We start from the raw sequence: 15,207 nt of genomic DNA, 5'->3' as shown, positions 1-15,207 counted from the left end.
GCCAAAGTATCTGAATCCAGGCTTTGTGGAAACTGAAGGTTATGTAATTTTGGGGTCCCCTTTATATAAAAGGATAATCAAAATATCTTACCTTTGCAAAATGTATCAGAATTTAAAAACATTTTTCTAGGGCCCTCCAAGGCCTTGGCAGGGACCCATGCATAAGTAAATTAGAAAACAAAAAAAGCCTAAAAACTCTTTTCTCTAGAATTTGGAAAGTTATGAACAACTTAAACCCAAAGAACGTAGAAGGAAAGAAGTGTTGAAACAAAAGCAACACTAATTTACATAAATTAAATTTTTAAAAAAACAGTTTATATAGAGTTGGTTAAAAAATAAAGCTATTTCTTTGGAAGATTATCAAAATGGGTAAACTTTTGACAAAACATTAATAATGGAGAGGAGGTGGATTCAAACAATGAGGGAAAGGAGAAAAGATGTAAACTTTGAGAGTTAATTTTTTCAACTTGATGAAGGAATCTTTCTGGAACACTAGGGCAAGGGGCATGCTTATTGGTGAAACATTAGGATAGTTCCCTTATATCATCAATACTGATATGATCAAACAAGAAAGCCTGCCACCACTTCTGGTACCAGGTGTTAATCTGGAAATCCTATCCAGTAGATGTATTTATGCTGCACTTTTATGCGTTATAATTTCATTGTGAATTGTGGTCTTAATACTGTCAATCAATGGATCTCCCCCTTATGGTGATGGACATAAATATGATAGGCAAAATTCTAAGTTGGCTATGCAATGCAATTATTTTTAAAAAATGAGTAAGTGGTATGAATATTGGCAAGGATGCAACTGTTAAGACTCTTAAGTGATATCACAGTCTCACTGTAAAACCCAAAGGAATCAACTAACAAACTATTAGAGCTAATAAGAAATCTCAGCAGAGTGACAAAATTTCAAATACATAGCAGACAAATAACTTGCATCCAGTATACTTAAGAAGACTTCCTAAAAGAAATACGAAAAGGAGGTGCTGGGGTTGTGGCTCAGTGGTAGTATGCTTGCCTAGCATGCGTGAGGCACTGGGTTCGATTCTCAGCACCACATACAAATAAATAAAATAAAAAGGTCCATCAACAACTAAAAAATATTTAAAAAAAAAAAGAAATACGAAAAGGGTAAATAATCCAATAGAATATGGCAAAAATTATATTTAAGAAATAAAAAAAAACAAGAAAATAATGTAGGTCAACACATTTATGAAAAGAAGTTCAATCTTACTAGAAATCAAGTAAAAATAAAATATAAGAAGATAGTTTCACTAATAAATCAGAAAAAAAAATTTAAAGCTTAATACTGTCAATCAATTCTGTCAACATTGTAGGGAAATGGTACTGAAGATTGAATTCAGGGGCATTTAACTACTAAGCCACATCCTCAGCCCTTTTTAGTGTTTTTATTTTGAAACAGGGTCTCACTGAGTTTCTTAGGGCCTCCCTAAATTGCTGAAGCTGAATTTGAATTCACAATCCTCCTGCCTCAGCCTCCCAAGCCACAGGGATTACAGGTGTGTGCCACCGCATTGAACTCAATGTTTATTTTCTAACATATACAGCATTCTTTTTTCTTCTTCCTCTTTTGTGTGTGTGTGTGTGTGTGTATGTGTGTGTGTGTGTTGTGGTGCTGGAAATCAAACCCAGGACCTTGTGCATGAGAGGCAAGCACTCTACCAACTAAGCTATATCCCCAGCCCTACAACATTCTTTTAATAATGAAAAATTTCAATGTCTTCCCACTACAGAATGGCTTAATAAATTATAGCATGTCTACTGTACAGAATATGCTAACACAGGTAAAAACAATGAGGCGAATCTGTATGTACACATTTATGAAAAGAAGTGAAAGACTCACCAAGATCTGCTGTTAAATTTTTTTGAAGCAAACTGCAATATTAATGTCTAATCCTATCTACTTCCAGAGTGATGCCTTCCACATCCATAAATTCTGCAATGAAGTCTGAACTTGAAGGAATGGTTTTGAAATTGAAGGAATAGCTAAGGACAACTTTTGGTTTTTATTTGTATTCCTTGATTTTTTTCCCCAACACTAATGTAGTCAAGAAATAAGGTGATTATTTGTACACGAATGTTCATAGCAGTATTAGTCACAATAGATAAAAAATGAAAACCACCCAGATGTCCATTGACAGAAGAAACGGATAAACACAATGTGCTAAATCCAATGGAAAATTATTCAGCCACACAATGGAAGGAAGTACCGACACATGCTACAACATGGATGAATCTTGAAAACATTCAACTAAGTGAAATAAGCCAGACACCAAAAGATGAATCCAGTATGATCACATTTATAGAGGTACCCAGAGAAGTAAAATTCAGAGAGACAGAAAGTAGAACAGTGGTTACGAGGGACCGGGGGTTGGTTAGTGTTTAAGGAGTGCAGAGTTTCAGTTTGAGACAATGACAAAGTTCTACAGGTCGACGGTGATGGATGATGGCTATACAGCAACGTGACTTAACGCCACTGAAGTACACACTTCAAGTGGTTAAAAGGGTATATTTTGTTACATGTATTTATTTTACCACAATCAAAAAAAATGTTAAGTAAAAAATAGTAAACCATTGTCAAATGACAACAATAATAAATAAGGTGCACTGAGCTGATGCAGGAGGATTCCTCCCCACAGAAATACATATGTGCTGGGCAATATGATACCCCAAAGTGTCAATATATAACCAAGCTTAAAATAATGTACAATACACAAGACCAAGTATCAGAGGGAACTGCACCGAGGGGAAAACAGAAGCTGAGGTAGCTGAGACACACCCGGGATCTGTGCATCCAATGTATGGAGGCTCTGGGGCTAATGGCTGAGAACAAAATTTGACCTCAGCTGGGGGATGATGAGGAGCTAAAGTGGATCCCCCTTTAAAGTAGGGATCTTTGAAGGGCTGCTCCATCCATAAAGGAACACACACACACACACACACACACACACACACACACACAAATCCCTTTGGGGCAGCAGCAAAGAAACCATTCACAGAGAGTGAGAAAGAAAAAAGTCACTCATGAGTAATTAACACCCTAAGCCTGTGCCACATATGGGTGTAAGGTCTAAATATATACCACCCATGGAGAGTGGAAACCCTAGGCTATAAATTTAGCATATAAAATATTCAAAATGAGTGAAATACTCAAGTCCAGCAGAAAGAAACAAAAGACCAGTCTCGAGGAGGATATTTGCACCATCCAAGACACACAGACTCCCACAGAAAAGAAGAGGGAGTGACCAAGATGAGTTCATAATAAAAAATAATAATAATAATGAAGAATCGAGACCCACCGTGCATGCTTATGTATGTCCACCGCCCGCCCCCCCTCCCGAATCAGCACCCTCAAGAACTGCATATTAGGTCTAGGGGTGTAGCTCAGTGGTAGAGGACCTGCCCAGCATGCACAAGGCCCTGGGTTCAAACCCTAGCACCGAAAGAAAAAGAGAAAGAGGAGGAGGAGGAGGAGGAGGAGGAGCAGGAGAACTGGAGTCATTAGAAGAGTCAGAAAGTGCGCGTGTGACATATGACTTAAATGATCAAGGAAAAAAAACGATGGAGCACAGAACACAATTCAGGTTTCAGAAGAAGAAGAAGAAGATCAGCTCCATTTGGAATTTGCAGAGCATCGGGGGTCTTGAGGTCTTCCGGGTAGGGTGCTACCGAAAAAGAGTCTAGAGGCCAGGAGAGCGTTCTAGGCTGGAGTCAGACGTGGAGTCATCCTTGGGGAAAATGAAGGCACCCATGAAGGAAATGACTGGCCAATGCACCCACCGTGAGCGGTGGTCCCTGGGGTGACCTCCGTTTTTAAGGGCAGGAACCTCGTAAGAGGCAGGAGCATCAGCTCTGTTTATATGCCCAGTTTGGATCGCAGCGAGTATTCTCCCAACTTCCTCTCCCCAAAGTACCCCCAGAGCCTCCCTCTCCCGCCCTTCTTTCCTCCGCCTACTCAGTCACTCATCACTCTGCTGCAGGCTGCTACAGCAGTGCCACCCTGCTGGTCCTTACGTCCCTGATATCTAGCACAGGGTTGGGCCCCTGTGGTGGTCCATAAATGGTCACTGACACGAAAGGAAGCCATGTGCGTTCTTCATTGTTCTGGGAATTCCCATCATGAATCCACAGGGGGAACGGGCCTCCGAAGGAGCTGGAAACCGGCTCAGTTGGCTCTTCCTCACCCCTTCTTCCTCCCCACCCTCCTCTTCTGTACTGGGAGGATGAAGCATCAGCTTCTGGACACAAGCAAGCATCATCCTAGTTCAAACATGAATCAGCACCATGAAGTGTTCTCCAGGGCTGTACTCATATGAGATGGCTCACTCTTCTTCCCCTCCTCCCTACAGATGATTGCTTGTTATTGGGTGCTTTTGCAAGTAATATCTCATTTAATTTTCACCACTTTTTCAGTACCCCGTATTGCAGATGAATTAACCAAGGCTCAGAGAGGTGATGGGACTTTCCTTGTCCACAAAACCACACAGTAGCAGGGCTGAGGTACAAACTCAGACCTCTCACACCCCACAAAGCTGCAGTCACCACTGCCTCTCCCATGGACCTCCCCGTCTGCTTCCTTCTCCCTGGCCCTTCCCAGCCCTCCCAGCTCACTCTGCCCTTCCATCACCCTCTTCCCGAGCTCACACTGTGTCTGAGTCACAATTTCTCAGCAGACAAGGGAGGCTGGAGTGAGGAGGCGATGGCCAGATGACTGGTGAGTATACATCTGGGTCTGTCTTTTTGTGACCACCAAGCATGGTCATGGAGCAGAACCTGGAATCCGTGGTACCCTTAATGCCCCTTCTCAAGTTCTTGGACCCATCTGCAAATACGTGGCCATGAAGACCAGAAGGGATACTCTGAACTGGGGATCAGGAGCCCAGGAGGGCCACAGGCAAGACAGAGCTTCTCCCAGGTTCTTCATTGTCAACTGAGACAATCATCCCAGGCTCACCCATGGCTCAGGATGGGTACTTTGACACAGAGAGGTTCCCCAAACAAATGAGGCAGGGATGGGGGATGAGAAAAGGGGTAGACGCAAGCGACAAGCCGGCCATTCTCTTGGGCTAGGCCAGAACCATCTCGCCAGATACCTCCTGATCGGATGCCTTGCTCACTTAGTAACTCTGGCCCAGACCATGACTGTGCACTGACAAGACCAATAAAGGAAGAAGAGGAAATAAATGCCATGGTTTGAATATGGTCTGTCTCCCAAGGTTTGTGTGCTGGAAGTTTGGCCTCCAATGTAACAGCATTGAGAGGGGTCAGAACCTTTAAGAGGTAAGGCCAACTGGGCAGTGATTGGGTCATGGCTACCCTTGTGAAGGGATTCATGTGAACGCACAGAGTGGATCAGTTATCAAGAGAGCATGTTGTTTTAAAACGTGGAGCCAAACATATTTCTCTTCTTTATACGTTACTTAGCATCAGGTATTCTGTTTTAGCAACACTAAAGGGATTAAGACATTAAGAAAGAAGAAAGTAAGATGAGGAGTATGGAGTGGATGTGATCCTCCTGGCCTGAGGGTCACAGATACAAAGGTTAGCACTCTGCATCCTGAGTGGGATCCTCGCCCTGGCTCTGCTTCTCACTTCAAGGCAGTATTAATCAAATCCTCAGCCCTCAGCTGAGGATCTCTGGGCCTTGGTTTGCCCATATGTAGGCTCAGCTACATCCTCTATCTGCCTTCCAAAGTCTGGTCCCCTCACCTCATTGTCAGGAGCCCTTCCTTGATCTGCTCTCCTGCCTCCTAAAATCCTGCCTCTCCTTCTGGGCCCAAAACCCTCAGCTTAATCCCAACGCTTATGTCCTGATGTGCATCATGTCCCACATCAGGAGTTAGAGGCTTCCGGGGAATCACTGTGGTCCCTCCCACCAAGCACTTACCCAGGTAGATGCTCATTAACATTCTATTAGTAATGAAAAATGGACAAATGGGTAGACAGATGGATGCCTAAAAGCTTATCAAGTTCCTGGCCAAACATTCCCATTCTAAAAATCCTCTTGCATGAATTCCCATCCATAAACTTCTTTAGCAATTCAGCCAAAGAAAGACCCAATCTCCATTGCCATCCCTCTCCCCTGAGACCTGGGCTCCTATCCTCTCTCAGAGGCTCCTCCAATGGCAACCTCCTTATCCATCAGATTCCAACCCTGAAGGCCTCACGGTACCAGGAGCATGGAGCCAGCCCATGCCTTAACCATCCCATGCTCCTGAGTGGTGATTCTACAGACAAAAGAAGCTTGGTTGCAATGTCCTGGGGTTGTTTTCCTACCAAAAAAGAAAGAAAACCCACAGATGTCCCCAAGAGAGTTTCTACAGGTGACAGAATTCAGGAATGCTGTAAGGAAAGGTGCCTAGAAAGACAACTCTTCACAGAAGACCTGAGTCCCCACCCCAATTAGCAGCCCTGACCCACTCTGGAACACACACGTGTGCTTTCCCTGACCGTGAGAAAGAGTCTCACCTTGATGCTCGTCCATTTTCCCCATGGTCTCGATCTGCTCCACCAGGTCATTTGAATTCCACTGGCTCATTCCAATGAGGATGGCATTTTTCCCCTCGGCCATCTCCTCTGTGGAAAGAAGCAGAGACGGACATAAGCAAGCATGGCCATCTATATAGGTGGCCCTAACTGGATCAGGGTTGTGGGGGACAGGGGCTTATGTCTAAGGGGGTTATTATTTCATCCATGAATTGAGTAGTCTTCAACCATTGAATGTGTCTGTCGTTATAGACAGGAATGGGACATTCAGGAATGTGTCATTGCAAAAAGTGTGTTGCTGTACCCTACTGGACCTCCACATGGGACAGCATAAGAAAGTAAACAAGGAGCCAGTTGTGAGAAAAGCTGAAAACCCAGAGAAACCTCAACTCCTGGCACCGAAAGTATTATTTCTTGAAAGGCAGAAAGCTTGTCACCTGCCAGCAGTTTTTCTTTAGGAATGTCATTCGACTTCTCTGAGCCTCCGTTTTCCTATCAGTAAAATGGGACCAGCCATGTCCAGCTCACTGAGTTTTCTCCAAGGATTACATGAGATAATGGGTGTAAAGATCTCGGTGCATAGAATGGGCTCTGAGATGAGAACCAGGTGGTATTTTGTCAACTCACCAGCAGGATTTGAGTGGGTCAGGGTTTGAGATGGACAGGAGAAGCTCTGGAGTGAGAGGAGAGCAGGAAGCTCCTGGTTCTAAGCAAGCCTTGAGCTGCATGGAACCCTTAGCCCCCATCTGAACTTTGTGAACCTCCTAATGCCTTCATTCTCCCCCACTTCACCCCTCAGCCATGTTTCTATCCTTATCTTTTCCCCGTCCGAGCTTAGTGATGATTCTGGGAAGAAGCAGTGGGGCTGAATCCCCCAATCACACTGAACAAAAGCCCCTCCCACATGCACAAATGGTACAGTCTCTGTCCTGAAGAGTCATTTCCTCAAGAACAGACCCACAGGGAAGGGTACTCTCCAAAGAGATAGGCCTTCCCCGTGGCAAGATTGGTGCCCGCCTTCAAAGAACAGACATCAAAGGGTGTGGAGGAAAAACCCCAAACTCATGACAGTTAAGAATAAAGAGGTGCTAGAAGAGGAGGTTCAAGCCTGTAATCCCACTGACTCAGGTGACTGAAGCAGGAGGATCACAAGGTCAAGGCCAGCCTCAGCAACTTAGTGAAGCCCTATGCAACCGAGTTGAGACCCTTTCTGAAAATAAAAAAATAAAAAGGCTGAGGATATAACTCAGTGGCTAAGCACCCCTGGGTTCAATCTCTGGTACAATAAATAAATAAGTAAATAAGGGCTGGGGATATAGCTTAGTGGTAGAGTACCTTGGGTGCAATCATCAGTACCATGAGAAGATGAAGAAGAAGGAAGAGGAAGTGGGGGAGGGGAAGGAGAGGAAGGGAAGAAATGGGGAAGAGGTGTGAGAAAGGATAGAAGGGTGAAGCCCATTGCACCAGCAAAGAACTGTATCCAGCAGATGGAACCAATATGGTAGAGCTGAAGCACTGGGAGCTGTCCAGCATTCTGGTCACTCTAGAATTCCGTAATCCAGATCTCAATTCTGGCTGGTACACCTCCTCCTGCCTTATTTTATTGATTGATTGATTGACCAATCTTTATGAAATCCTAACTATATGGTGTAATTGATGTGTTTCCAAATATTAACTCAATTCTGTCAGCAACACTAAAAAGGAACAATTATTATTGTCTGTTTTGAGAAAACTGAAGCACAGAGGAGTTGAGTAATTCCTGTCCAAGGTCACTGTCGAAGGAAGCAAGCCCAGATACACTGTTTCAAGAGTCCTGAAATACTGTCCTCCTAATAGCCTGTCCTAGACTCCTGTATTGGCTGCTCAACACCAACCAAACACTATACGTACACTCAGGAATGTCCTGAGTCTGGTGTGCTCCATCTGGGGACTGGTTTACACCCATGAGCAACATATGCTCTTGGGGAGAGCTCTGACCAGGCTCCAGGGCAGACTCTGCTACCCATGAGCTTTGTGATTTTGCTCGCCTCCTTCTGACACTTCTGTTTACCTTATCCCTTAAATGGCGAGCTCTCTCTCTCTCTCTCTCTCTCTCTCTCTCTCTCTCTCTCTCTCTCTCTCTCTCTCTCTCTCACAAGCTAAACACAATACATTTTGAAAAAATGCACAAGCCAAAATGGTGTGCATAAATATAAGGCAGTATTATTCTTGGGGAAGCAGAATAGTAACAAAGTTAACAACTCAGTTGTGGTGTGAGATTGACTATTATGTGACCTCGGACGAGTCATTTCAGCATTCTAAGCCTTGGTTTCCTCCTCTACAAAATGACATCAGAGTCGTGCCTACATCATAGGTCGGCCGGGAGGATTCGATGAGATGAGGCAGGTCACATGTTCACAAAAGCAGTGAGCGCACTGGAAGAGCACAGAGGTGAGATGACAAAATGGTACCATCGTCACATCACCACCGCTGCTGCCAGCCTGTGGTGTTGGGCCACAACACTCACTCTTAATTCCAGTCACACCCTTGTCTCTTCCTATGACATCATGTCCCAGCTCCAGAGCAGGGTAGTCAGCCTGTGACCCACCTTAAATTCTGTCTCCTGCCTCAGTTATCCAAAAAGCAACTCTCCATTTGCTCATTCTGACATCCAGTCTACAGCGAATGGATTCTCAAGCACCTACTGTGTGTCCTGGGAGACGTGACCTCCAAACTGTAGGAAGCCAGTCGTGCAAAGGACATGATGATAACTCAGACATGATGAGATGCGAGGACCCGGCTCCGGGTCTGTCTCTGCACACACTACCCCGTGTTGTCTACAATGCCCTAAGTCCTCTCCCAGGGGTGAATGCAAAGCCATCAGAGCGTCCCCCTCTCTGGGCAACCTCTCTCTTCTCCCCTCATCTCAGTATCTGTCCCTTTCTGTATTCTGTCTCTCCAGCTGTTCCAAGCCCCATTCTTCCAATATGCTTTCTTTCCTGTCTCCCTCTCCTGATCTGGGTCTCTCACCTGAACTCACTCTGCATTCAGCTTTCATATTTTCATTTTGAAAACAATGGGGCTGGGCTAGGATTGTGGCTCAGCGGTGGAGCACTCGCCTAGCACGTGTGAGGCCCTGGGTTCAATCCTCAGCACCACGTATAAATAAATAAAATAAAGGTATTGGGTCCAACTACAACTAAAAAATAAAATATAAAAAAAATGGAAAAAAAAGAGTACATGTATAATGGCATAATTTGGTGTGAACATACTTTATATACAGAGTTATGAAAAATTGTACTGTATATGGGTAATAATGAGTGTAATGCATTCCACTATTGCCATGTATTTAAAAATGAAAGAAAGGGTTGGGGTTGTGGCTCAGTGGCAGAACGCTTGCCTCGCACTTGTGAGGTACTGGGTTCAATCCTCAGCACCACATAAAAATAAATAAACAAAAAAAGAAAGAAAGAAGAAAACCTTGGATAGTATAAAGGTTAAAAAAAAAAAAAAGAAAACATGGGCTTGTCCCCTGAATGGTGGCAACAATACACACACACACACACACACACACACATGCACACACACACACACACACATGCCCACACACACACACATACGCCCATGCACATGTGCGCACACACGCGCGCGCGCGCGCACACACACACACACACGAGCCTGCACACATAGAAGCAGCAGCCAGAATGGCTCCTTTCGGAGTTGTTCAGGCAGAGGGTTCTGCATGGCTCAGCTCTGAGCCTTGTTCTACTTTCCCTCTTGCAGTGCTGCCTCCCCACAGGACCCACTAAGGCCACAGAGGGGACATCTGGATGACTTGTCCTCATTATTGACTTTGCCTTTTGTCTTCTGATGACTGTTCCCTGCATTCTAATTATCTCATGGTGACCATTGCATGGACATCGTTTTGGTATCTGTCCCCCTGGCCCTGAACTCTAGCCCCTGCTCAGACTAAGCTCCAGGCTGAGCATCACCCACCATCACCATAACTCTGGCTCCGACCTCAGCCTGACTCTGACCCTGGCCGAAGCCTGCATGTGCCCTTTCAGCACCACCTCCAGTGCTGCAGGGAAAGCCTTTCTTCCTGCCTGGGGGGCTTTGGTTTTAAAGGATTTATAGGACTTAGGGAGACTCCTTATCCTAGGCCAGGTAGCCTTCACCTCTAGCTCATGGAGCCAAGGGCTTGGTCACCTCCTCCAGATGACCTGTCCAATACCATCTATCAACAGGCCCACAATACCAGTCTGTCCAAGGACCTAGAAGTGTCTGCCCAGAGGCCTCTGGGTCACACGATTGCTCACCTTGCTGGGTGTGGTGGCACACGCCTATAATCCCAGTGACTTGGGAGGCTGGGACAGGAAGATCAAAAGTTCAAGACCAGCCTCAGCAACTTAGTGAGGCCCTAAGGAACTTAGTAAGACCTTGTCTGAAAACAAAAAATACTGGGGGGGGCTGGAATTGTGGCTCGCCTAGCACTGGCAGGACCTGGGTTCGATCCTCAGCACCACATAAAAATAAAGGCATTGTGTTGTGTCCATCTACACCTAAAAAAATAAATATTAAAAAAAAAAGGCTGGGGATGTGACACAGTGGCAAAGCGCTGCTGTGTTAAATCTCCAGTAACAAAAAAAAATATTGGCCATCTTCACTGTGCTCCCTAACACTACCCCCCCACACACACCTACAGCCATGGCCACCACTCTCTCTTCATCACATAGTGGCAGCTGCCACTCAGGTTATCCCCAGAAGCCTTTGGGACAGGCTCTAGTCTCCATCTCCCCTCCCACGGTGGGGGGAAAGGCAGGGGAGGGCAGGGGGTCTATGACATACTTTGATTGGCTTCCGTGATGGCTCCTTGGCTCAGGAATAATCATCCAGCTTCCCACAGTGACTTCCTTCCTCTCCACCCAAGAGACAAAGCTTCCTCCACCTACTGTTTTCCAGAGGAGGAGTCAGACTCAGAGACTCAAGGCTCGACTGAGGTCAGACTGAGGTCAGACGGAGGCTGTCAGGGGCACTGCTGGGATGGGAGACGGGGTCCTCTGACTGTGCTTCTTTCACTCCAAGGGGCTGTGTGATCATAACACAGAGAAGACCAGACTCTGCCCTCATTCTCTAAGAGAACCAACTTGGTGAGAGTCTTTGTCTGTAAAATGGGATTGTTTATCCCTGCACCACCTTCCTCTCCTGGTTGCTATGGAAAACCAGAAAGCCGTGAGACTATGCAACCAGCATCCAGCTCCTCAGGCCCCAGCCTCCTACTTGATGGCAAAGAGGAGGATCAGCCAGCACCGAGCACTGAGAGCAAGAAAACCGAGGAGATAAAAGACAGTGGTAAAGTCAGAAGTTGCCCAACCTGGAGAACGTCGCTACCCTGTTGAAGGAGCAAGTCCCATGCTTGGTTCTTGGTCAAGCCATCCAGGACCAGATGTACCCTGAAGATAAACCCAGCTCTACCACCACCACCACCACCACCCTCCCCGATTGCTTGACCTGTCATCTTGCTTATACATGTTCATGGAGGAAATGTCTGCTATTTAGATGATGGAGAGGAAAACCAAAGTGAGGGAATGGGCCTGGGCATTATGGTGACAGAGCTTTGCAAGGCCATTTGGGTGCCCCGTGAAACATTTAGAGCTGCAAAGAGCCTTCAAGGTGAAGTCTGGCATTTTTGTTTTGCAGATGCATGGCTGCTTAACTGGTCCATGGTCAAAAGGAGCCTCCCGGGTAGGGCTAGGCCAAGAACCCAGATCTTCTGCCTGCTAGTTCAAGGAACTTTCCCCTAAGACTACCTTTTCACAGTCAAGTTCTTGGTAAAAGCCTTTGTTTATACCTAGATCTTTGATCATTTTAGAACTCTAGTTGGAGTAGTCTCTGTACCTTAGTAGATTATAGTTAAGGATGCACCTACACTCCTACATTGCTGGTGGGACTGCAAATTGCTGTAACCATTATGGAAAGTAGAATGGAGATCCCTCAGAAAACTTACAACGGAAACATCATTTGACCCAGTTATCCCACTCTTAGGTTTATACCCAAAGGACTTAAACTCAGCATACGACAATGACACACCCACATCAATGTTGCTAAATTCATAATAGCTAAACTATGGAACCAATCGAGGTGCCCTTCAACAGATGAATGGATAAAGAAATTGTGGTGTATATATACACAATGGAATATTACTCAGCCTTACAGAAGAATGAAACTATGGCATTTGCCAGTCAATGGATGGAACTGGAGAATATCATGCCAAGTGAAATAAGCCAATCCCAAAGAACCAAAGGCTGAATGTTTTCTCTGATATGCACGCAGATACTAATTCACAATAAGGGGGTGGGGAATGGAGGTACTTTGGATTAGACAGAGGGGAGTGAAGGAAGGGGAGGGACTATGGTGGCAGAAAGGATAGTAGAATGAATCAGACATTATTACCCTATGTGCATATATAATTACATAGACTGTACATCATGTACAACCAGAAGAATGAGAAGTTATACTCCATTCATGTATGATGTATCAAAATTCATTCCACTCGGGCTGGGGATGTGGCTCAAGCGGTAGCGCGCTCGTTTGGCAGGCGTGTGGCCCGGGTTCGATCCTCAGCACCACATACAAACAAAGAAGTTGTGTCCGCCGAAAACTAAAAAATAATTATTAAAAAATTCCCACTTTAAAAAAATTCATTCTACTCTAATTAGAACAATTAGAACAATTTAAAAAAAAAAAAAAGGGGGGGGGAGAAAAAGACAAAATAGGCTGACCAAATGTATTCATATCCTATGTAGTAGTCTCAGCGACAGGGAACATAACAACAATTTTGAAAGCGGTGATACAATTCTAGTTAAGTGTTATTTGCAGTAATTATCATTTCCTTATTTTTCATAGCCACATTATGAAGGAAAAAAAAAACTAATTGAAGAAATGAAAACTGCAAATTATACCAGGATGACGGAATTTGTTCTCACTGGCCCATTCCAGACTTGGGAGGTGCATCTACCCCTATTTACTCTATTTCTATCCTCCTATCTATTCCTCCTCCCAGGGAATACCCTTACCATGTAAGGATATTCCACCAGACTTGATCCCCATCTGACATCTCCCATGTATCTCTTGTTGGCGCCCCTGGCCTTCCTTGATATTTGGTATTCCTCTGTCACAGCCCTGAAAATGCTTGTGAACTTCCTTGTGGAAAGAAAGACAATTTCCTCTGGTGGGTCCACTGCACGGCTCTCCCTCTTGTGCTTTGCTGGGCCTTAGAGATATTCCTGCTTGCAGCGATGGCCTTGACCATCATACAGCTATCTGCACCCCCTCCACTAGACTACCATCAGGAAGCGATGTCTCTACTGTATCCTGGTGGCTCTCTCCTGGATGGGGGGCTTCGACCATTCTATACTACAGGTGGCCCTCCTTGTTGGACTTCTCTTCTGTGGGCCCAGTGAGTTGGACAGCTATCTCTGTGACATCACGCACAAGTGGTCCGGATTGCCTGTGCCAACACCTTCCCAGAAGAGTTAGTGATGATCTTTAGCCACGATCTGATCTCCGTGGTGTGTTTCGGGGCTCTGTTAATGTCCTGTGCTTTCCTCTGGCAATGCTCAAGAAGCACTCAGGCTCAGGGGTCAGAACTAACAGGGCCGAGTCCGCCTGCTGTCCCCACATCACCATCGTGGGGCTAATGTTTGGACCAGGCATCTACATTTATGTTCGTCCCTTTGATTTGTTTTCCCTGAATAAAGTGGTATCTGTGTTCCATACAGTAATATTCCCTTGACTTAATCCCATCATATGCACATTGCAAAACAAGGAGGTAAAGACAGCCATGAGGAAGCCGGTCAACAGATATATTTTATGTAAAGAGAGGTGAAAAATAAAAGATTGTCTAGTCCTTCTGAGGATCCTTGCCCTAAAATAGGAGGCATTTGCTGTGGTAATAATGCTACTTTTACTTCCTCCTTTACCTCAGCGTCTCTCATTATGATTTTCTTCTGTTTCTCTTTATGATGGTGGAAAAACAAAGACATTAAAACGGAAACAGGTTTACTTACACCCACCCTGAAGTATCTGGCAGACCATTATTGGAATCTGAGATACAAGAATGGTCTGCCAAAACACACACTTTCACTAATTGTTCGTTGAGCAACTACTCTAGAGGGACTCAGGCTGTGAGAAGAACGTGTGTTGAGAAATAATAAAGTATAAAGACCTTGGAGACACATCCACCATGAATATGAAGAACTGGCCAGCACATGAATATGACTAACTCCATGATAACCAAATTAAATTTTTTAAAAAATGATACATCTGCTCTTTTCTAGAGAAAGACATACATTTGCTAAAGAAACAGGTCATAGTGTGACCCATGCTTGACATCCCCAACTGCACCCCATATAAGCCCATCTAGCGCCCCGATGGTGCTAGCATCACATCCAACATTGTACCCTTTTAGGGATGGAGACTCCAAAGGACATTTCCATTTCATCTCATAGACAGGATCCCCATGAAATCTGGGTTGTCTGTCCCTCCATCCTTGGCCTACTAAACTGTTCTTATTCATGGTTTCCAGCCACGATACCTGTCACTCAGCAGTCTCCATCACCCACCATGAGGAACTCAGACACTCAAGGTCTAAGCATAATTCCCAGTGGCAAGTTCATCTTGTACTATAAATTCTGACTTATGAGACTCTGTCCC

At 45.0% G+C, this 15,207-nt stretch overlaps 1 protein-coding gene and 1 pseudogene across 3 annotated transcripts in view; one reads left to right on the top strand and one right to left on the bottom strand.

Moving 5' to 3' along the window:
* The window catches only part of Pitpnm3 (PITPNM family member 3), a 95,333-nt gene that overhangs the window by 58,744 nt on the left and 21,382 nt on the right, over positions 1-15,207 (bottom strand). For all 3 annotated transcript variants that reach the window (XM_078042702.1, XM_078042703.1, XM_078042704.1), the window contains one exon: positions 6,496-6,603. In XM_078042702.1, the coding sequence (XP_077898828.1) occupies positions 6,496-6,603 (108 nt within the window). The remainder of the gene's footprint in view (positions 1-6,495; positions 6,604-15,207) is intronic.
* LOC144375808 (olfactory receptor 4M1-like) lies at positions 13,327-14,380 on the top strand (annotated as a pseudogene).

This window comes from Ictidomys tridecemlineatus, chromosome 3 (genome assembly GCF_052094955.1).
Source record: "Ictidomys tridecemlineatus isolate mIctTri1 chromosome 3, mIctTri1.hap1, whole genome shotgun sequence".
Lineage (NCBI taxonomy): Eukaryota > Metazoa > Chordata > Mammalia > Rodentia > Sciuridae > Ictidomys > Ictidomys tridecemlineatus.
Note: the sequence above shows the minus strand (reverse complement) of the source record. Positions and strands in the feature narration are given on the sequence as shown.